This window comes from Ostrinia furnacalis, unplaced genomic scaffold (genome assembly GCF_004193835.3).
Source record: "Ostrinia furnacalis isolate ACB-3 unplaced genomic scaffold, ASM419383v2 OfSCF2659, whole genome shotgun sequence".
NCBI classification, from domain to species: Eukaryota; Metazoa; Arthropoda; class Insecta; order Lepidoptera; family Crambidae; genus Ostrinia; species Ostrinia furnacalis.
Genome location: NW_021132898.1, coordinates 19143 through 44176, shown reverse-complemented (window position 1 = coordinate 44176; position 25034 = coordinate 19143). Strand labels below are relative to the sequence as shown.

At 37.2% G+C, this 25034-nt stretch overlaps 1 protein-coding gene across 1 annotated transcript in view; it reads left to right on the top strand.

Moving 5' to 3' along the window:
* The first annotated feature begins 556 nt into the window (after positions 1-556).
* The window catches only part of LOC114356120 (nucleoredoxin-like), a 35849-nt gene continuing 11371 nt past the window's right edge, over positions 557-25034 (top strand). Inside the window, exon 1 of the mRNA XM_028309213.1 lies at positions 557-1241. Coding sequence (XP_028165014.1) covers positions 891-1241 — 351 coding nt within the window. The 5' untranslated portion in view covers positions 557-890. The remainder of the gene's footprint in view (positions 1242-25034) is intronic.

The window sequence follows — 25034 nt, the reverse complement described above, 5'->3', positions numbered from 1 at the left end:
TCTGCTTCACAATTACATTTATAGTCTACCTGCGTTTTATCGTCATTTTTAAGCTGTCCAATCTAGAATCGAATCCAGTACCCGCGCTCCAAGACTGGACGATGCGCCGCACCTTCTATTACGCCATTGGTCTCACCATGCTGTAACTGCAAGTTACAATCATTTATTTTTATTTATAAACGTACTTAAAAAACTAGGTTTATTAGCTTTAGCACAAAAAACCCAGAAAAGTAGTCAACTTCTTAGCTGAGAGGCTGAAAGCAACATTTCATTAATAAGTCCGCGAAGCGCAGCGCAGTTCCTGCCGCAATGACTCAAGAATACTTATGCTTATGATGTTCAAGATCCTGCAACTGCAATGCTTCGTTATCATATCAATTTCAAAAATATATTGATCATAGCTTTTATGAAAATTTATTACCTACCTGTTATTGAAATTCATAAAGAAATCATCTCCAACACGAACCCTCACCAAGTCCATTAGGCGATTGATTTCCAAACAAAACAATATTACAAAATTACGTAATGCAAACATCATACCGGCATTTTTCACTGTCTGTTAAAGTGTTTGCTCTGTCTGAGGGACCCTCACTCGCCCTCCGGCCTCCGCTGCAGTCTGCCTTTGTCTCCGAGGGCGACCGCCCGCGCGCACTCCGTGCCCCGGCTAAAAATAACTTACTCCCGCATCCTTCATAACGAACCAAAATAACAACCGCGCTTTTATAAAAAAAAAACAAGAAATTCTATTCGCGTTCTTTTTTCAAAATTGTGTGAAATATACGATTTTGTTGCGAATCTGTGAACCAGTTGATGCGAAACCAAAATAAACAAAAGAATCGCGAGCGAATGATGCGGGCATAAGAATTTCGTTCGTTCGTACAAATTCGAAAATGGATTGGCGCGAAAAACTTTTTGGTAAAGTGCTCGTCAAATCGGGTCAAAGTGGCCAGTTAGAGAATGTGGCGACCATGGAGGGTTTGGTTGACTGTGTGGAGGAAGGTGAGGGTGCTGTGTGTGGGATATACTTTTCTTTCGCGAATATAAGCGATGAGAGTGACGATTTCGGCGTGCGTTTGGAGGAGGTGTACAATAAAGTGCATCCGAGGCTGAAGGTAGTGCAAGTGGTGTTATGGGCGCATGTTGGCACCCCTGAAGGACCGGTGGAGAGAGAAGCCGGGTTCCACCGGAGCTTGATCGGGAAGCCTTGGTTCGCTGTGCCGTTCCATGATGTGGATACAAAGGTAAGGATTTGCGACAATACCATACTTATCTCTTTCTTTGGAAACCTATTGTTGAAATTCTTCAACCCTAGCTCTGCTGGTTTTGATATTTATTTTGTAGGTAGAATTTTATTCAGGAAAACTAATGAATTACCAAACTTTTATGAAAATATAAATACGTAATACCTTATTAGCTTAGGTAATTTATAATACAAACACACGGTACATGGTGAAAAAAACGGAGAAATTGACAATTTAAAAAACAAGTTAAAATGGAATGGAATCCAGCTTGCCTGAACGAACATCCCGTTTTTCCTTTGAGAACAAAAATTCATTTCAAACTTAATTTAAATCAAAAGTAGGGTAATTGCGCCGGTTTTCCGTCCAGCTCCTGTTTTCGTCCATTTGACCGACTTGCCACAAACAAATACGGAAAATTAGAATACAAACATAACTTTCCGTGCAAGTTTGGACTTGTTACAATCTATAATATCTAAGTAACAGTTCTGTCTGCATCAAAATGTAATTTGACAAGTAATAACTCCAAAAAAATCTACAGAAGTTGCAGCTGCACACAGGTGAATGGAAAACGTCGTCAAGTTAGAAAAAAAACGTGCCAGTAGGGAAATTTCATGGTATGTTTAATTACTGTTTTAGCTACTTTACGTAATGTTTTTGGCACATATGTCTAATTATTAGCATAATAAACACTATTTTAAGGGTTTATTAAAGTTTTTGTATAGAAATCTTAGATAATTAAGTGGACTAATACTAGCATAACAATTTTGCAAGATTTTGGTTTTCGTCCACGTGGACGGAAACCCTGACACCTAGTTAATATTTTTAATAATCATTTTACTTCAATGGACCTACAAAATACAATGTTTTTTCTTCCAATATGATCTTTATTGCTATTACATTAAACATTTTAGTTTACGTCCACTTTTTAACAGTGATAAACCCATAAAAACCGTTAAAAAGATGTGGACGAAAACAAAAAACAGCTTTAAACGTTGTTGTGTTTTCGTCCATGACGTCATGAGCAAGCACTGGGGTGGACGAAAACCAAAATTAGCTATTCCTGTAGATTAGTTTTCGTCCATTTGTCCTTCGACCTAATGCAATATTTTCCTAAATTTAGGTAAGAAACTTATTTAAATCTTTTTGATATCATTTGAAAGCTAACAAAATTACCTTTCAAATGATATACCACAATCCATAGTTACTGTATTGTTGAATTGGTTTTAAGTTAATAATTCAACTGCACCCTTTTTTCTACACAGTGGTCGAAAAATAGCGTACACTAGGACGAAAACTGATTTTTTTGGACGAAAACTAGTGAAATTGCCTCTTTTGCATAAAATATTTTTTATAAAAAAACCCGTGGTATTAACTTATTGTCATATAATATTAACGTAAAGTATACTATATAAGGACTATAATGACATATGATACATATGAGTAAGTGTATTTTAAGATATTCATTTCGCATCACAAAGTTGGCAACTCCGATAATTGGACGAGAACTAACGCACTTACCCTATTTTATGAAAAGAACCAGTTTTGAATCAAACTCGTTGAAAACAGTTGAAAAGGTTGTTTAATCGGCGAAGTTCGTTCGAAATTCGAATTAGCGTTAAATTGGAAGTAACAAAAACCTTATTCATCTTCAATTAATAGATTCTTAACATTTTCTCCAAATACCTACCTACTCATATTTTTGTACAACAGTTATTAGTAAGTAGGTATAGTCAGCATCAAATAGTTCATGACACCTAAAGTGGCCATAAAGTTGACAACACAACCTTATTTTTGGCTACTTTTGAGTGTCGAACTATTTCACACTGACTGTACCAGAAGAAAACACAACAAATTAGTAATAATTAAATACTTTTAGCGAGCTGTAGAAGAAAAGAGCGAAGGAAAATCTCGGTTATTTCTGCCAATCGCCAAGGCCAATGACCGATAATGAGGGTAAACAAACCCCTATAAATTTTCCTTTATAATTCCGATTGCACCGGGGTGCACCTGTTCCCGGGGAAAAAACCTCCCCCTTCCCCCCAGGGGTGCTAGGGTAGAAGTGAGTAATTTAGGGTGATGCATGGCATTGAGCCCCCATGATTGCAAGGGGAGCTGAGGGCGCAGTTCTAAGGGCTAGGTTTTGAACTGCGTAAAGGGAATGCAAAGTGACTTTGTACGCGGGAAGAGTTGGTTTCTGTTTTAGTGCGATTTTAATACGAAATTTTCAATACATTAGAGTATAGTTGCTTTACGTTCGTATGAATGCGATTATTGCATATTATTTTAAGTAAAACGAAGGCTGGGTTGCACTTTAATAAACGTAAGAAATCTATCAAACTCCATACAATAAACTCTATACAGGGTGGAATTTTGTAATGCCACCTGGAAGGAAAGTACTTTTAATATTGTAGATATAATTTTTTCCTCAAAGAAAACATTCCCTTATTTTTGAAAAGAAATAGAACTGCATTCAAAGAATTCCAAAAATTTGCTTTACACACCCGGGATTTGAACCAACTAAAATCTGTTAAAAATTACATCCTGTATTTTTATTGCATCGATAAGGATGAAATGTCTCCAACAAACTTGATTAATCAAATGAAAGGTAAATTTTCGAAAATCTTTGAATGCAGTTCTCTTTCTTTTCAAAAATAAAGGAAAGTATTCTTTCAGAAAAAAAATCTATCTACAGTATTAAGAGTAGTTTCCCTCCAGGTGGCATTACAAAATTCCACCCTGTATAAGTAGTGCAACTCAGCCTTACAAGTTAGTGCTTTAAAAAAACTATGTTTCCTGTTATAAAATGGGTTAAATGCACTAGGGAAGTGTAATCATCTTTCTTAGTTCAGCATATCGAAGTGATCACGAAAAAGTACCTATCTTTAACGTTATCTACAGTCTACAGACCCTGGACAAATAATAAACACCCCTCCAGGAGTTGTCCACTTTTGTCATAAATCACATGAATAAACAACACTTTGGGATCACTCACAAATCCTCAAAGCAGTTTGAACTTTAAGCTTATAGAATTAAAGTTCACACGTTCCCTATCCAAGTCATACCACAGGTGTGTGTGTCCAAAATCCGCAGATCGTGGCCAACTTGGTCACTCTACTTATTAAAATCCATGCGATAATTTGAACTGTATAAGGTTTGAAATGTCAGCTGATCGTCTGAATCATCCTGCCGAATTATGTAGTGGGATTTTAAACTCTAGTTGATTGGAATATGTTAGCAGGGTGGTGAATTCTCGGGAGACGTTTCGCAAACATAACCATTAATATTTAGGGATGCGGTTGCATTTGAAAATGATAAAATCGATCGATATTTTGGTAAACGGAACCACAGATAAGTTACACCACAGAATATCTAATTTCTTACCAGTAAATAAGTACAAGATTTTATTCTGTGGTTAGTTAAACTACCTACTTATTGTACAGATGACGGCACGTCAACGTAAACATTGTGGCGTCTTATTAGTCGTAATGGATAGGTACGATTTTGCAACAAAAATGTATAGCCTGATGTGCTATTGACTGTACAATGTAGTAGTAGCGTGTAAATGCCCTAAAGAGCTTGATTTCTAGACTAGAATGGCTTGAATTTATACTACAGCGTATTATGTTAAATAAAAATTCAATTAAGTCTATGATCAAAGATCATAACAGAAGCTTTTAGCGATAAGACCATCTAAATTCTGCTATTCCAATTTGTTGAAAGTTCTCTACCAAACTTAATATCCTACAGAGTGTGCTAAGATTAACAAGACAGTGAAAAGTGCCTATTTATCGGTAAAGTAACATGAAATCTATACACGCACATCCCTAATTTGTCCCGCATCGGTCAGTATCGCTAATTAATGCGTAATTAAGGCGATTAGAGTCCTCAATCCGCGCCAAATGGGCATTTTGTAAAGCCTACTCCTCTGTTACTGCTGGACAGAAATAGTTGAAAAAAATATATGTTATACAACAGTTCAAGGACTACATTTGTGACGTTTGAATTTTCGCTAAGTCTCTTTGTTTTGGATTAAAAAAATAAATACGGGACATCGATTTTTTACTTAAATTCCCTACTCCTCCAAAACGGCTATGTTAATTTAAAATATTTTTGAACGAATAGATTGGGAATTCTTTAATCTTTAAATGACACGTTGCGTTTTTCAATCGAACATTACTTTCATTCATAAATTTTACTTTTGATAAATTCCGAACGTTTTGCTGTTGAGGGGGCCTTCGCGGGGTGCGGGCGGCAGTCGGCCGCTGGCCTTCAGACGGGGAGGTTGTGTCACTCGCTGCAAACTGACATTAGCGATCAAAATGAATTTTTTCTTTGGCTGAGTTGCACCACCTGACGTGACCTAACTTTGACCGTAGCTTTGGCGATAACCCGTGTTTTTTGTATGGAGTTAGACAGACTTTTGACGCTTGTCAAAGTTGAAGTAAGATGGTGCAACCCAGCTTTTGTTCGACAATAGATTTTATGTCAGAATTGTTCATAGAGTACGTGCAGTCAGACGATACAATTGAATTATGACGCGCTCAGACGCTATTTTCTACCTGAATAGAATCTATTAGTGTAAAAAAACTATAAATTAACTCGTTAATCCGTTAATCGTTAATTAACGAAGTTAACATTTCTAATAACGGATTAACTTTTAAGTTAACCTTAAAAAATGTTAACGGACTCGTTAACTTCCGTTAAATTATCCTAAGTCCGTTAATCGTTAATCCAGTACCTACTATTTACCAAAAAGATACAGCAGGCACGCTGAAAAACGGTAGAAAAACGCGTTCTGAGAAGTACGTTCGGGCTTCCAGAACTTCCAGAACCCAAAACAACAGTTTTTGTAACCAGATCACTAACGCAACGATATAAAAAATGCTATTTTATTTATTTATTTACAAGCTTTATATTGACTTCATTCACTTGTTAGTATGTGTGGGACAAATGTTGCAACTGAATTTAAGACCAGTTGGACCAGTTCTCTATATTTATCGTTGTTAAAATTTATTACCGAATTGAGTCGCTTCTCAAACTAAATTTTAACTTAAGTAAATAAGCAACTTGAAAAAATCTAACTGCTCGGATTTGGGAGTCTCGAACCCACGACACTTGAACATTTCGACTGGTTCATCCAGTGTCTAAGTTCAGTTGGAAGAGCAGTCGCCCGGCAAGCGGTAGATCGTGGGTTCCAGTCCCGCCTTAGGCAATTCGATTTTTTCAAGTTGTTAATTTAAAATTAGGTATACTTATGTAGGTACCTAAGTAAATACGATGACAATGCAATTTTATGGTACCATTGAGCTGGTCTGATGATGGAGTCAGGAGGTGGCCATAGGAATTCCTAAATGAAACGGCGGAATCTCGAATTTGGGTTCGTTGGATTTGTCTTTTCGAGCACTTTAGTAGTAGGTACTAGATGATGCCCAGGGTCCTGATGATGGAGTCAAGATGTGGCCCATAGGAATTCCTATACGAAACGGTGGAAACTTATCGAGTTTGTTGGATTTGTCTTTTCGAGCACTTTTGGTGCTAAATTGTATTGTAGGTAATTGTACCAAGATTGAGATACCTACTTAAAAAGTGTAAAATAAAATTATAATAAAAAAAAACTTTTTTAAAAACAAGATTTTTTTCCGAAATGCAGTATTTGTCCTAAAACGAAAAAAATATTGTACTTATGCAAGGTTCAAATAATTTCGGAAGCTTGTAGCGCAAACATAAAAGAGGAATACGCGATACCAGCTTTCGAAATTATTCGAACCTTGCATACATTTTTTTTTTTAATTTTATTATTATCACGTGTTAACGGATTAACGATTAACGTTAACTTGCGTTAAATCTTCCGAAATGTAACGTTTTAACGTTTAACGAAGTTAATTTTCTTAGTAACGGTTTAACGATTAACGAAGTTAACTATTTGATTAACGGTGCCCAGCTATGGTGATGCTCTACCTCTGGACTTCGGCTTAACACTACTTTTTGGGACACCCTGTATAGATAAATGCTAGTAAGTAGGTACATACCACGTTACGAAAGACAACAATCGGCTAGTGCTGAAAAGTGGCAAAATACTTACCGTCTCACCTTTGTCAAGTCAACCTGTTATTTTTTACAGAAAATATAGCTTCCCCGAGGGGTAGAGAGAAAGAAAAAAAGAAAAAGTATTTATTCGATACAAATACAAAATAAAATCACAAATAGATAAAATAAAACCAAACAGTAAGAAACATGCACCAAAATGGCATCTGCTCAGTATAGGTAAGCCGTGACGGCAGAGAGCCAGTTGAGCAAGATAGCTTTTACTTATTTTCCAAACTGATCGAAACGGAGTCTGCGTTATATCTAATAGCAGATGATGACGAGATCTATGTAAATCCCTATTTACTCAAACCATAATCCAGGCATTGAGAGAACACAGTAACTAATGGAGAGCGCAGCTGTCCAGCCCAGGATTTACAGCTTACCTAGTTATGCTACTGTAATTATATGTATCTGCCCAATACCGCAATGGCGGCGGCCAGTCTAGACCGCAGGCTGACAGCCTGAGATACAGATAATATTATAATTTTTCCCAAATGGAACGCTAGACAATAATATTAGGACATACCTACTTATTGGTTAAATTGCAAACAGAGCGTTCCAAAAATGGCACGCTAGACTTACTTTTATGACTCCAGAACTGCGATTTTTACCAGAAACGTGTTTTATTTTAATGGTCTATCTATACTAGGCAATGTTGTCTGCAAAATTCTTAATTCATGTATTATTATTCTGTCTACCCACCTACTCATTTGGCATTCATGCATGACTCAGACAGACTTAGCCAAAACTTTTCTAATTTTTAATTATATCTAATGCCCGAAAATAATTTCCATAACAGGAATATTTCCAGTAAATTCTTAATTTAAGTGTTGCCCACTTACTTTCAATTCAATTTGCCAGTCATAACAATACTTTTGTATAGTCTCATAGATGAAAACTGGTCTAAAACACACAAAAGTAGAATGTCGATCTGTGTACACTCCTAAAATACTGTCTGGGAATACCGAGCGGTGTGTGCTGGGCAAATATTGTGACTGCGACAAAGGCTGGCAAACCAAACACCAAACATTTTGCTTCCATTTAAATAAGACTCAGAATTGCCCAGCTATGCTTGTGACAAACGAGGTTTACAAATACCATTTACGACCTTCTGCCTTTGACGTCAAAAGTCATATTAGCGAGGACTGGTGTACATTATCATGTATGTTGAAAATCGTTTCCGTTAGTGGTCTGTTCTTCGTCTATTAAGGGGTAAACAAAGGTTCATTAATGTAAGCACAAGTGATCATCACACCGCTCTCGATGTATGGTGTCCTGGTACTCCTCCCACCAGGTATTTTTTCCACTGTTTGTTTTTGAAAGAATTACTGGAAGCTTCTAAGCTATGATTAAGTGTCCGATTTGACATTCGTCTCTAGTTCCATTCTGATGAACTTTTACAATGTCCAGATTTAACAAATCATTTTGCAAACGTGCCATCACTTGAATATTAATGTGCTGCATATGGCACGCCTCGCATTGTTAACCCTCAACTTGAACCAAAAAGAAAGCCCAAATGTCTACATAATGTCACTGTCTCTGACAAATGACGAACAAAGTAACGGGACGCAGCATGCACGCGGCCATTGTGCGGGATTCAGTTTTCAGGGATCCATCCCCGTGCCTCTGCGCATGAATCTTTGAACAGCGAGCTTTTGGCCATCGATTTGTCTAACTTTGTTTACTATACAGTTCGTATTCGGTTCTGTGGATAGGATCCTCCGGTAAAAAGGCTATTTTCTCACTTGGGAAGTTGGGATTTCAGTCAAAGCTCTTAATCATAGTCATAAGATACGACTCTACTTAGTTACTTTAATATTATTTTTGTAAATACAATGAGATCTATTTTCACTTTTACTCCTATAATAATGAAAGTAAAATTACAGGTAGAAAGGCCTGTTAACTTTATGGGTCTGTTTGTTTGTCTTTCTTTGGTACATAGTACTTATTAAGTCTATGTAAAGTTAGAAAGTTAAGTTAACTAGTATATTTTACGAGACTTGGACGCAGTTCTGCCTTCACAAACAATAATAAAGCAAAGTTTTACAGAAACAATGGTCTGCTTCCCTCGTGTACAGCCTTCAAGCTTGAACTTTTGTACAAGTTATTTTTAGTTTAAATAAAACTTCCACTTGTGCTCACTCGTAATATTAAAACTTTAACATTTATTGAGTTTCTTGCGCTGCTTCTTCTCAGCACTGGCCCATTTATTGTCCCGAAGCAGTGGTAGGGTTAACACTGGGGTAAAAGCTTTTTAAAAGCCTACTTGCAAAAATAAAATGAGTTTTATGAATTTTATTCGTATCTACGAGGTGTACAGTAAACCGGAATTCCTTGCCGAATAACCCGGCATCTCTGCATTTGCATTTTTAAAGAGCGCCGTCGAGCGATCCGATTATTCCGAATTCCAGAATCTTGAATCGCTGCATGGAATTTCTTGGAATGGAACGCGATTTTGAGCTTCACGCTCCAGCGAGTAACGTTTCAGGAAATTGTGTTTAAGTTGTCTGGATTCCTTTTTCGAGGGAATTTTAGACTAACATTTAGGTAAGCACTTTGGAGTGACGGGGAAATGGAATGGAAAATTAATGAAATTAAAACATTAATGGTAGGCTTAGGTATTTGTAAGTCTTTGGAATTTATCCGGCACTTTAGTGATAAGAAAAGTTTTTTCAGGACGTTAAAATAAAAATATCGATAAGAATCACTGGAATTAAGTACTAGATATTTCTCACTTTGTTTTGATATTTAACTTTTGATGTTCAATCATTTTCACTAACGTAATTGCCTGTATTGCAAAATCAGACTTCAATTTATGTACCAGCGTCGAAATACTAAGAAAAGAAAACTTCTTAAATTGAGGCAGGTGCCCTTCGTGAAATAACTACGTCATGATAAATTTTATTGGAAATCTGAAGCGGCAAGGTGGTATCCCCCTTAAATATTCACATGCTTACATTTTTTCCTTTTATAGCTTGTTCGCACGAAGTTCAAAAACCTTAAAATATTCTTTATTAATTGTAGCCCAAGGTACGAGCTTTTACTGTTAAGATTCTTGAGAACCACCTACTTAGTTCATTAATTTTTACGTAGAGTAACAGACGTCTTTTTCGTTCACACGGTGATTGAGTGATTTTTTCCCTGAATTTTTACGTGATTTTAATAAGTATAGTTATTCTGCTATTCAAGAGACGAATCCATCAATAAATCTCATTATCATCATCATTTGACATCATTGGCGGCCGTTTGGTGTAGTGGTTCGAAACGGACTAGTTACTATGCCGAGAGGGGTTCGATTCCCGGCCGGGCAGAAAGTGAAATGATGAATTTTAATTTCTGTGATGGGTCTGGGTGTTACTAAGTATATTGTATGTATTTACAAAAAAGAAAGTATTTAAGTATTATATGTTTATATCCGTTGTCTAGTACCCATAGTATTACAAGCTTTGCTTAGTTTGGGACTAGAAGCGTAGTGTAAAAATTTCCAAGAATTTATTTATTATTATTTATTTAAGCCACAGGACGTCCACTGCTGAACATAGGCCTGCAATGCATCCAGCATCTTCCTGTTACCTTTATCAATAAATCTGATATCATTAAAATTAAATTAGTCCAGCAGTTCTTGAGTTATAAATGGTGGTGGTAAAATTCTACTTTGTTATTAGACAAAAAGATATTAATTATCAAACTTAGTTTATGTTTGTAGCTTTTTCAGCGAATCTCAGTGTCAAATCAGATTAATTCAACGAAGCTTGCCATTGCAAATTCTACTACAGTACGTTTATCTGGATTAGATCATAATTGAATTCGTAAGTCAGCATGTGCATGCATTAGGGTCAACGAACCGCCGCCATGTTGCGATGTGAAGATTAACGTATGCATGCGCTTTTGTTGCGGTTACGTTTCGGTGGTGGGAACACATTTTGAGATTAATGATATTAATTTGAGAAAACTTTGCTAATTATGTGGTTTATTAGTCAAACACCAAGATTGTCATTTTCATGGTCATGATGACACTTAATTTGGTCTCTTGTATGAGAATCTATTCATCAGCATCATCATTTCAGCCATAGGATGTCCACTGCTGAACATAGGCCTATGATTTTCACAATGGCCGGTTGGTAGCGACGCCTTCCGGCTACCTTTATGAGGTCGCGTCGGTTCATTTTGTTGTCCAACGTTCGGTACATGGCCTCCACTTCTCCTCCACAGAACCGCGAAATCTGTTCATCAGTCAATATCAAAATCGTTATTCCTGAGAAAAGTTAAGAACAAACAAAACAAAGTTTAAACTTTCGTGGCCATTGAATGTCTTCTTTGTATTCACTTCTTCTTCTATCATGATCACGTTAGAGAGAGATCCTCTAAAGCAAATGTAGAAAACTCAAAAAGTGCATGGTGAAAAGTTTTCTAAGTTTTCAGTAGGTACCAGGACCTCACTCACTACCAGATCATTCATGAGCTTTTATATCCCTGCCTCCTGTGGTCCTCGAAGGTAGTAACAGGCTAACAGAAGTAGGTAATCATTCTATGTAGACGAAGCACCTAAATGTCAGGTATCTTAGAAGATACACATATCCTATTATCTTAGTTAGATTACATACCTACGTCTTTTATTTGTGACATAATAAGTACAGTGTGAGTGTGAAATAAGTACAGATAGTAAATCAGAAACAACATGTCCTCTAGCCCAAGAAACTAATTAGGGGGCCGTTCAAGTATTACGTAAGCACCAATTCTCTGTTTTGCTTATTTTGATGACATGGGGGGGTAGGGGGGTCTAGATGATGATTACGTCATCGTTAGTTCGGGGATTCCCGCAAATAATACATATGCGTAGGCACTCGCCTTGAGAACTGATTAGGGGAATTACCGCACATTAGGGAAATTACCGTGCGCTATTCACTTGTCTAATAATTAACTCTCGTGCCGACATTGCCCATTGAAATTTGAGAGTCGTAATCCGCATAAAATATTATTATACGCGAAGCCGGCCTCCCGCGCGCGTGTTTTGTTTGGATACTAAACGTATTGTAAGCATTGAAAGTTATCATTTGTGTTTATGTTGATGCATAATTGATGCAATTATTAGAGATGAAACGGATATCCGGTAACTATCCGGTAGGCCGGATATCCGGCCTAAATTTACTATCCGGCCGGATACCGGATATTAAAAAACTACGACAATTTCTTATTATTAAAATGAAATGCATTAATCTTTGAGGTAAGTGTCAATAAAATGGCTTATAATAATGACGGCTTTTAGTCCAAAAAGTTACAAAAAAGCCATATTAAAACCTTTCAAAAAACTATTTTCTTTTTTTGGGCTATTCGTTCACTCTAATGACGAATACATAAATAGTAAATATCTGTTATTGTCGAAATNATGCATTAGGTTTTCTTATTTACTAATATACGGTTTTAACCTTTGTGTTAGTGTAAATGCTGTTAAAGGTGCTGTATATTAAAAGTAATTAATGTTTTAGTATGATTATAAGCCAATTACTCAAAAGCATTTAAACTAAGTCAAAACTGATTTAAAGTTATAGTCTAACTTTAAAACGTAAATTAATCTTAACTTCAGTGAATATACAGATTACGTGTTACTTGGGTATCGATATACGAACCTTGGGGGAGGCCTTTGCCTCCCTCAAGGTTTTCCGCAATGAACGGTCCTGCTCTGCCCGCATCCAGGCTCTTCCCGCGACCTTTACCAGATCGTCGGTCCACCTAGTAGGAGGCCTGCCCATGCTACGTCTTCCAGCCCGTGGTCGAACGGCTGGGACGAACAAGGATAAGCGAATCCAACTCGTGAGCCTTGACAGGGATACGCTGGTTAAGGCGACCCTTTACAAGGCTTGGGAGCCTACGGGTAACGAGCCATTGGACGTGGAGAGGGTCATTAATTATACACATATTTTCTACTTTGCCGAACATTTGCACGAGAACGGTTTGTCCAAAACATATGAATTTGGTCTTATTTAAAGCAAGATTAAATGCCCTTCAACCGTCAGGAAGACCACTTTTCTATAGGGTAAGCCCTTTATGCGGTATAACCGGAAAACCTAAAAAGTGCCCCTTTCGGGGGGCCCCACCACTTAACACAACTCCGTCGAAGTCGAAAACCTAGGAGAGTCTTAATGGGCAACCAATAAAGCCATTAAAGCAATAAAATCTTTTGTAGGAATTATTTCCGATTTAAAATCTTATTTTTCTGGCCTATTAAGTAAAGCTTTATCTCTTTTGTGCATAGAGTCAGAACTTATGAAAAAGATTTCATACGTCAATATAATTAATGATTTTGCAAATTTAAAATCTCGCAAGAAAATAATGTGAAACTTATCAATTTGATCTCATTGTCTGTCACCATTAACTGAATTGTTAACATGTTATATTTTAATAGAAATTGTTTTTATTGTTTTTAAAACTGTTAAGCCCAATAAAAAATATTTACCAAAAACAATGTTTACTGACCACACATTAATTTTTGTCTGTGTTCATATAGTGTATTTTTAGGTCATGCCTTTGCCCACCTTAGGATAAGTACATACATACTGCTGTTTTTAGGTCAACATTAAACTCTTCATTACATAGCGGGTTGCAATAATAATCTAGTAACTGACAGAAATATCATTAAGTTCACAATCATACTAATAACGGGATTAAACTAACGTATTGAATTTCAAAAGTCAGTAGGTAGGGGCGGCAAAAATTGAATGGCCTACTAGCGGCAAATTTGTAAATCCGACAGAAAATATAGCTTCCACATAAAGATAGAAAGACAGAAAGAAAGAAAGAAAGAAAAAACTAAGTATTTATTCGATACAAGTACAAAATAAAATCACAAATAAATATAATAAAACCAAACAGTAAGGTACATGCACCAAAATGGCATCTGCTCAGTACCTACCTATAATCCGTGACGGCAGAGAGCCAGTTGAGCAAAAGATAGCTTTTACTTATTTTTCAAACTGATCGAAACGAAGTTTGCGTTTTACTAGTTTTACCTAATANTAAATCCGCGACGCCATATACTCGGAAACACGCCCTCCGAGATACAACGAGTGAAAACATTAAGAATATCCGTTCCGGCTGTTTTACACGCTGCTTTACACGAAAAGTGTGATTAGTCTAGTCTACTAATAGAACCACTGATCGCGTTCGAAGCACCTGTGCGGCGCTAAACTCGTCACGACATGCAACGAGACAATTGGCCAACTATCCGGCCGCCGGATATCCGGCTATCCGGCCTAGCAGCTGGCCGGATATCCGGTATCCGGTATCCGGCCAAACAACTATCCGTTTCATCTCTAGCAATTATGTTTGTTGTGTTCTTTTTTTTTCAGATTATATTTTTTTGTTCCTACTCTATGTGTATCAGTAAAAACCTAATATTTTCATGAATTTTCCTATTTTAAAAATGACAATATAAAAAATATTTATAACAAAATGTTTACGTAAGCATAGGGGGAGGGGGTAAGTGCTTTGCTTACTTTTGATGACAAGGGGGGCGGGGGGGTAAAAAATGGTAAGAAATCTGCTTACGTAATACTTGAACGGCCCCTAGGCAACCTCAATAAATTCAGAAGTTGGCCACAAGCGCCATTTGACCTAACGAGCGCGTTTGTCCCGCGGCCGTTACAGGGTTAATCGCTCTCTATCCCGGTCGATGGGTTAAGTTTTGTTTACGGCAGTCAACAGAAGCAGTTTTTGAACTAGGGATTTTTTGGCTAGAAATACAAGGATTGGCTTGTCGGCAAAGGAAGATGTTTGATGTAGAGGCGTTTAACACAGTAATATAATAGGTAAAAGAGATTAGGTCCAAATACACTACCTTGAGTGACACCATAAGTATAGGTACTTTTCTTCCTGGATGTGCCTGTAGATAAATTTTACATTACATAGGATTATCGAGTGTATTAAACTTGTGAACAAAACGAAAAGTGCTGTTCAGAAACTGAAGCTACTGCGACTTCAGGCTTTCAGCTTAGTAGGTGGAACGACTACCTGATAAAGGTAGCAGGATACAGGCCGCTACCAACCGTGCGATGTGGAAGTCATTGGGGAAGGCCTATGTTCAGCAGTGGACGTCCTGTGGCTGAAATGATGATGATGATGATATAAATGAGCTTTCAGTCTCTTATTTATTTATTTATTTATTTATATAAGGCACAGCTACAGAGAACAAACAATAACAATACAATTAACAACATAGCACAATATTAAGTCTGAACTCCGATTAGAGCCAGGCACAGCATTTAAATAACAAAGAAATAACATTTTAAACTATTATGTTGCACTTTTTACTATAAAATTATCACTTCATTGCAACAATATCTATTTTAACGGTAAATAAATTTACCCTCCCGACGTTTCGGCTCGGTTGCACGAGTCATGGTCGCGGGCAGACTGAAGAGATGCGGCGTCGTCTGCTCCGGCGCGATGAGTTTTCTTCACCCACCCGCATTTGCACAATATATAATATGCGAAACGTCGGGAGGGTAAATATTATTTACCGTTAAAATAGATATTGTTGCAATAAATCCCGTGAAGTGATAATTTTAAAGAAATAACAAAAAAACGGGCTTATAAACAAAAGACAGTTTCACTCAATCTTATTATAACAATTCATTTACCCTATCCCTACAAGTCCGAATAAATGTATTAGTTGGACCGAAGAGGTTACTTACTTACTTACTGGCACTAGACAGCTAAAGAACCTAAAGTAGTTTCATTTCAAATACTGTTACTTTTTTTCTATAATTTTCTTTATGCAGACGTTTAATTGGACAAGTTTAAGACATTGGGGGAGGCATTCAGCAGTGGACGTCCTATGGCTGAAATGATGATGATGATGTGAGACGTTTAATGGCAGCCTTGAGTGGAACATTGTTTATTCACTCGCCCACAAATAATAGTATTTAAGGTTAGGGAAAGACATTGATAAGGTGACGAGTTCCAATCACCTAAGTTTAGTTTACCCAGTAAACTATCAACTTAATGAAAACCCCCAATTTTCTAATCCAATCTCCCATTAAATGCTTTCACGGGGATCCCATGGGAGTGTTCGCTTGCCCTCCTGGCAGCCGCCAGGTCGGGGGGTCAACCGCCATTAATAACCCTGAGATGTGGGCGTGGCCTGATGGCATCATTTGTTGTCTGTCAGACGTAACGATGCTTGGAATACAAGGAAAATGCGCATTAGCTTATTCATTGGAATGGCTAATCTGAAGTACCTATTTCTTTGAAGGTCTGGCGAATAACGTAACACTGTCAAACTATTATATTCAAATATTTACGTCTATTTTTTTGAATAACATATTATCATAACACAACATCGCGATTGATGCAAATTCACAACTTTCTATAAGTAGAGACACTCAGAAATTGATTTTGTAAACAAAACCTCTAGATTAAAATATTATTTTTATAGTTTTTTAAGTCTGTATATTAAAGCACAGTCCCATTTTTTGTTACTCAAAGATCCATCTTCTCTGCACACCTATTTGAATGGAAACCTAAAGAATTTACAGACACTTCATTGCTCAGCAGACAGCTAATAAACTGTAAAATAGCTCAGTACCAGAATGATCTTGTTGTAACTTTACTGCACCGGGTTAAGTTGTAAGTTTTAAGAATTACCTCTCACTCAACACATGCACGTAAGTTTGCAAATCCAAACCGTATTTTTTACCACAGTTACATACCCACCTGTAATGTTTCGAAAGACGTTCGTCTAGGCGGGTTGACGTTTGCTGGAGGGCCCTACAGGCCGCACTCCACCGCGCTAGGGTTGACATTCTTTTTGCTTTTACCCTCTGTCTGCCCTGAAGTATAAATAGGGGTGTTAATTATTTCGGCCCTATCGTCTGCCACCTACTTACTAGATTTGGTTAATTTATTTGACTTGTGATAAAGTGGTCAATTAGCTAAGATTTTGTAATCATAATTAGTAAGTAATGCATCATCATCTTATTGTTATAGGCACTAGAATAGAAAATTAAACTCCTTCATTTTCTTAATGAAAATTCTACTTGCTCTACTTTCAAAATTTTTAACAAAATATCGCATTTTTTTGGGACCCAAACTGCGTTAGACCATTTATTCACCTAATTTTTTCTACTTAATATCATCTAGATGGAACACCCTTAAGAACGAAGTAAGCATGATGAGAGAGACTTCAATTTTCTTGAATTACCATAATGAGTATTGCTGGCTGAGGTAGGTATATGCTGAAGAGGCAATAAGTTGTAGAGAAAAATATCAGTAGGTTGTCGATGTCGATCAAAAGCACCACCTTTAAATTCAATATTAGAAGTTTTGGTGTCAAAATTCATAAGCCTCACGTGCCAATTGTTTATTAGACCACATTTTTAATCTCTTCGATATACCCTGTACCGGGTCAATCAGTCCCTGTCTCTATCATTCCTTTTGCTTGTTGCGGCGGGCTGGCTTTCGAGGGCTCTACTGACCGTCTGCGGGCCGAGGGGTAGTTCTGTTTTGTTTTTATCATTTATCGCGCCAATAATGTACACTATGTACACACTTGATACAGACAGACAATGGATTATTAAGCTAAATAATGAGGTATCTTAAAGTTAGTGTTGTTATAGATAAAGGTTCTAAACTTTCGTATTCCATTNATTTTAAATATACCGTGTCTTTACAATGCCTGCATAGCTAATGAAAATTCAGCCTTCTAGTTTTATCCACAACGACGTTACAGGCGGTCGAAAATGGCCTGAATTGCTTCGAGAAAAGGATGGTACGGCCGTGTCGCTTTTTTGCTCGACTTGGTGGGGGCACTGCCGTGCCCCCAGATTAGGACATACCTACTTATTGGTTAAATTGCAAACAGAGCGTTCCAAAAATGGCACGCTAGACTTACTTTTATGACTCCAGAACTGCGATTTTTACCAGAAACGTGTTTTATTTGAATGTTCTATCTATACTAGGCAATGTTGTCTTCAAAATTCTTAATTCATGTATTACTAGCTTTCCGCCCGCGGCTTCGCCCGCGTGGAATTTTGTCTGTCACAGAAAAACTTTATCGCGCGCGTCCCTGTTTCAAAAACCGGGATAAAAACTATCCTATGTTCTTTCCCGGGACTCAAACTATATATATGCCAAATTTCATCAAAATCGGTTGCGAGGTTTAAGCGGGAAAGCGTAACAGACAGACAGACAGACAGACAGACAGATAGACAGAGTTACTTTCGCATTTATAATATTAGTTGGGATTATTCTGTCTACCCACCTACTCATTTATCATTCATGCATGACTCAGACAGACTTAGCCAAAACTTTTCTAATTTTTAATTAGGTATATCTAATGCCCGAAAATAATTTCCATAACAGGAATATTTCCTGTAAATTCTTAATTTAAGTGTTGCCCACTTACTTTCAATTCAATTTGCCAGTCATAACAATACTTTTGTATAGTCTCATAGATGAAAACTGGTCTAAAACACACAAAAGTAGAATGTCGATCTGTGTACACTTCTAAAATACTGTCTGGGACTACCGAGCGGTGTGTGCTGGGCAAATATTGTGACTGCGACAAAGGCTGGCAAACCAAACACCAAACATTTTGCTTCCATTTAAATAAGACTCAGAATTGCCCAGCTATACTTGTGACAAACGAGGTTTACAAATGCCATTTACGACCTTCTGTCTTTGATGTCAAAAGTCATATTAGTGAAGGATGGCGTACATTATCGTATGTTGATGATCGTTTCCGTTAGTGGTCTGTTCTTCGTCTATTAAGAGGTAAACAAAGGTTCATTAATGTAAGCACAAGTGATCATCACACCGCTCTCAATGTATGGTGTCCTGGTACTCCTCCCACCAGGTATTTTTTCCACTGTTTGTTTTTGAAAGAATTACTGGAATCTTAGAGCACAATATGATTTAGTGTCCTATTTGACATTTGTCTCTAATTTCTGATGAACTTTTGTAACGTCCAGATTTAACAAATCATTTTGCAAACGTGCCATCACTTGAATAGGTAGGTACACTGTGCTTCATATGGCACGTGCCACTCAACTTCACCCAAAAAAAGACCCAATGTCTACATAATGTCACTGTGTCTGACAAATGACGAACAAAGTAACGGGACGCAGCATGCACGCGGCCATTGTGCGGGATTCAGTTTTCAGGGATCCATCCCCGTGCCTCTGCGCATGAATCTTTGAACAGCGAGCTTTTGGCCATCGATTTGTCTGGCTTTGTTTACTATATTATAGTTCGTAGTCGGTCCTTGGATCCAATTCATAAAAGATAATAAAGTAGACCGTAATAAAAATTGAAATTATAATCTGAACTAATAATATGTCTTGTCTGTGATTTCAGTCAAATCTCACAATCAATTATAGTCATAAGATATACGACTCTACTTAGTTACTTTAATATTATTTTTGTAAATACAATAAGATCTATTTTCACTTTTACTCCTATAATAATGAAAGTAAAACACAGGTAGAAAGTCAAGAGGCCTGTTAACTATATGGATCTGTTTGTTTGTCTTTGGTACCTACATAGTACTTAACTAGTTTATTTTACGAGACTTGGACGCAGTTCTGCCATCACAAACAATATTAAAGCAAAGTTTTACAGACACAATGGTCTGCATCTCTCGTGTGAAGCCTTCAAGCTTGAACTTTTGTACAAGTTATTTTTAGTTTAAATAAAACTTCCACTTTTGCTCACTCGTAATATTAAAACTTTAACATTTATTGAGTTTCTTGCGCTGCTTCTTCTCAGCACTGGCCCATTTATTGTCCCGAAGCAGTGGTAGGGTTAACACTGGGACGTGTAAAAGCTTTTTAAAAGCCTACTTGCAAAAATAAAATGAGTTTTATGAATTTTATTCGTATCTACGAGGTGTACAGTAAACCGGAATTCCTTGCCGAATAACCCGGCATCTCTGCATTTGCATTTTTAAAGAGCGCCGTCGAGCGATCCGATTATTCCGAATTCCAGAATCTTGAATCGCTGCATGGAATTTCTTGGAATGGAACGCGATTTTGAGCTTCACGCTCCAGAGAGTAACGTTTCAGGAAATTGTGTTTAAGTTGTCTGGATTCCTTTTTCGAGGGAATTTTAGACTAACATTTAGGTAAGCACTTTGGAGTGACGGGGAAATGGAATGGAAAATTAACAAAATGAACATTAATGGTAGACTTAGGTATCTTTGGAATTTGGAACGCCACTTTAGTGATAGGTATGAAAAGATTTTTCAGGACGTTAAAATAAAAATATCGATAAGAATCACTGGAATTAAGTACTAGATATTTCTCACTTTGTTTTGATATTAACTTTAGATGTTCAATCAATTTCACTAACGTAATTGTCTGTATTGCAAAATCAGACTTCAATTTATGTACCAGCGTCAAAATACTAAGAAAAGAAAACTTTTTAAATTGAGGCAGGTGCCCTTCGTGAAATAACTACGTCATGATAAATTTTATTGGAAATCAGAAGCGGCAAGATGGTATCCCCCTTAAATATTCACATGCTTACATTTTTTCCTTTTATAGCTTGTTCGCACGAAGTTCAAAAACCTTAATTCTTTATTAATTGTAGCCCAAGGTACGAGCTTTTACTGTTAAGATTCTTGAGAACCACCTACTTAGTTCATTATTTTTTACGTAGAGTAACAGACGTCTTTTTCGTTCACACAGTAATATGAGTATTTTTTTCCTGAATTTTTCAGAGATTTTATTATGTACTAGCGGCCGCCCGCGACTTCGTACGCGTGGTTCCCGTTTTACCCCCTTCATCTTACGCGGTTTAGATTTTTTCATACAAATGTTTTTTCCTGCTAACTCCCGTTCCCGTGGGAATTTTGCAATATCCTGTTGTAACTAAGCTTTAAGTTTACTCATATACCTGCATGCCAAATTTCAAGCGTCTAACTTAAGCGGTTTAGATTTTTCATACAAAAGGATTTTCCCGCTAATTCCCGATCCCGTGGGAATTTTGCAATATCCTGTTGTAACTAAACTTTAAGTTTACTAAGATATCTGCATGCCAAATTTCAAGCGTCTAACTTAAGCAGTTTAGATTTTTCATACAAAAGGATTTTCCCGCTAATTCCTGTTCCCGTGGGAATTCCTAAGTATCCTATAACCTGCCCAGGAGTACGAAGAATAATTGTACCAAAATTTTGTTAAAATCCGTCGAGTAGTTTTTGTTTCTATAAGGAACATACAGACGGACAGACAGACAAAAATTTTACTGATAGCATATTTGGCATCAGTATCGATCACTAATCACCCCCTGATAGTTATTTTGAAAATACAATTTCATGTACAGAATTGACCTCTCTACAGATTTATTATAAGTAAGTATAGATAGTTATTTTGCTATTCAAGAGACGAATCCATCAATAAATCTCATCATCATCATCATCATCATTTAAGCCGCAGCACGTCCACTGCTGAACATAGGTCTCCACCAATGATTTCCACATCGCCCGGTTGGTAGCAGCCTGCATCCAGCACCTTCCAAGTACCTTATCAATAAATCTGATATCATTGAAATGAAATTAATCCAGCAGTTCTTGAGTTATAAATGGTGTAACTTAGTTTGTGTTTTCTAGCCTTCTTCAACGAATCTCAGTGTCAGATTAATTCAACGAAGCTTGCCATTGCAAATTCTCCTACAGTACGTTTATCTGGATTACATCATAATTGAATTCGTAAGTCAGCATGTGCATGCATTAGGGTCAACGAACCGCCGCCATGTTGCGATGCGAAGATTAACGTATGCATGCGCTTTTGTTGCGGTTACGTTTCGGTGGTGGGAACACACTTTGAGATTAATGATATTAATTTGAGAAAACTTTGCTTATTATGTGGTTTATTAGTCAAACACCAAGATTGTCTTTTTCATGGTCATGATGACACTTAATTTGGTCTCTTTTATGAGAATCTATTCATCGTCATCATCATTTCAGCCATAGGATGTCCACTGCTGAACATAAGTAGGCCTATGATTTTCACAATGGCCGGTTGGTAGCGGCCTGCATCCAGCGCCTTCCGGCTACCTTTATGAGGTCGTCGGTTCCTTTTTTTTGTCCAACGTTGCGCTTTTCGGTACGTGGCCTCCACTCCAGAACCGCGAAATGTTCATTATTCAATATCAAAATCGTTATTACTGAGAAAAGTTAAGAACAAACAAAACAAAGTTTAAACTTTCGTGGCCTTTGAATGTCTTCTTTGTATTCACTTCTTCTTCTATCATGATCACGTTAGAGATCCACTAAAGCAAATGTAGAAAGTTCAAAAAGTGCATGGTGAAAAGTTTTCTAAGTTTCAGTACCAGGACCTCACTACCAGATCACTCTTTCTTTGAACTTTTTCGCACATATCCCACTGCTGAACAGATTTCCATGATTTGTAATCCTCGAAGGTAGTAACAGGCTAACAGAAGTAGGTAAATAAAAGAAGCAAACAAAGCACCAAAATGTCAAGTAACTATACCTATCTTAGAAGATTTACACATTCCCTATTATCTTAGTTAGATTACATGCGTATTTTGTTTGTGACATAAGTACAGATAGTAAATCAGAAACAACATGTCCTCTAGCCCAAGAAACTAATTAGGCAACCCCAATAAATTCAGAAGTTGGCCACAAGCGCCATTTGACATAACGAGCGCGTTTGTCCCGCGGCCATTACAGGGTTAATCGCTCGCTATCCCGGTCGATGGGTTAAGTTTTGTTTACGGCAGTCAACAGAAGCAGTTTTTGAACTAGGGATGTTATTAGTTAGAAATACAAGGGTTGACTATGTTGTCGGCAAAGGAAGATGTTTGCTGTAGAGAAGTTTAACACAGTAATGCGTAATACGTAAAAGAGATTAGGTCCAAATACACTACCTTGAGGGACACCATAAGTATACCTTTCTTCCTTGATGTGCCTGTAGATAATTACATAGGATCATCGAATGTATTCAACTTGTGAACGCGTTTTTTTCACGTGCTGTTTCCGAAAATGAAGCTATTGCGACTTCAGGCTTTCAGCACAGTATACATATAAATGCAGCGTGGGACGTCCACACACAAGGTGGAACAACGACCTGATAAAGGTAGCAGGAAGGCGCTGGATGCAGGCCGCCACCAACCGCGTGACGTGGAAGTCATTGGGGGTAGCCTATGTTCAGCAGTGGACGTGCTGTGGGAAATGATGATGATATAAATGAACTTTCAGTCTCTTATTCGCACTAGATTCAGCTGCGTTGCTACAAGTCTTGCAAAACAAAAGAAACCAAGATAGTTTCAAATACTGTTACTGAGTCCCGAGTGGAACATTGTTTATTCTCTCGCCCAAAAAAAATGGAATTTATGGTTAGGGAAACACATTGATAAGGTGGCGAGTTCCAATCACCTCAGTTTAGTTTACCCAGTAAACTATCAACTTAATGAAAACCCCCCATTTTCTAATCCAATCTCCTATTAAATGCTTTCACGGGGATCCCATGGGAGTGTTCGCTTGCCCTCCTGGCAGCCGCCAGGTCGGGGGGTCAACCGCCATTAATAACCCTGAGATGTGGGCGTGGCCTGATGGCATCATTTGTTTTCTGTCAGACGTAACGATGCTTGTTGGATACTAGGAAAATGCGCATTAGCTATTCATTGGAATGGCTAATCTGAAGTACCTACCTATTTATTTCTTTGAAGGTCTGGCGAATAACGTAACACTGTCAAAGTGTTTCTTCAAATATTTACGTCTAGTATTTTTTTAATAAATCATTTTAACAAAACATCAATGTAAATTCACGACAGTTTCATATTTTATTACTATAGATAGAGACACTCGGAAATTAATGGAGTTAGTAAGAAACCCTGTCTCCTCTAGATTAAAATATCACTTTTATAGTTTTTATCACTTTTACTGCTTTAGTATACTAAAGCACAGTCAATTTTTTTGTTGTTCAAAGATCCATCTTCTCTGCACACACCTATTGGAAACCTAAAGAATTTAACAGACACTTCATTGCTCAGCAGACAGTTTATTGCTCAACATAACAGAATGATGTTGTTTTAACTTTACTGCGGGTTAAGTTGTAAGTTTTAAGAATTACCTCTCATTAAAGACATGCAGGTTTTGCAAATAATCGTACCTACCTTTAACCACAGATGCATACCCACCTGTAATGTTTCGAAAGACGTTCGTCTAGGCGGGTTGACGTTTGCTGGAGGGCCCTACAGGCCCCTCTTCACTGCGCTAGGGTTGACATTCTTTTTGCTCTTACCCTCTGTCTGCTCTGAAGTATAAATAGGGGTGTTAATTATTTCGGCCCTATCGTCAGCCACCTACTTACTAGATTTGGTTAATTTATTTGACTTGTGATAAAGTGGTCAATCAGCTAAGATTTTGTAATCATAATTAGTAAGTAATGCATCATCATCTTATTGTTATAGGCACTAGAATAGAAAATTAAACTCCTTCATTTTCTTAATGAAAATTCTACTTGCTCTACTTTCAAAATTTTTAACAAAATATCGCATTTTTTTGGGACCCAAACTGCGTTAGACCATTTATTCACCTAATTTTTTCTACTTAATATCATCTAAGATGGAACACCCTTAAGAACGAAGTAAGCATGATGAGAGAGACTTCAATTTTCTTGAATTCTCATAATGAGTATTGCTAACTGAGGTAGGTATGCTGAAGAGGCAATAAGTTGTAGAGCAAAATAT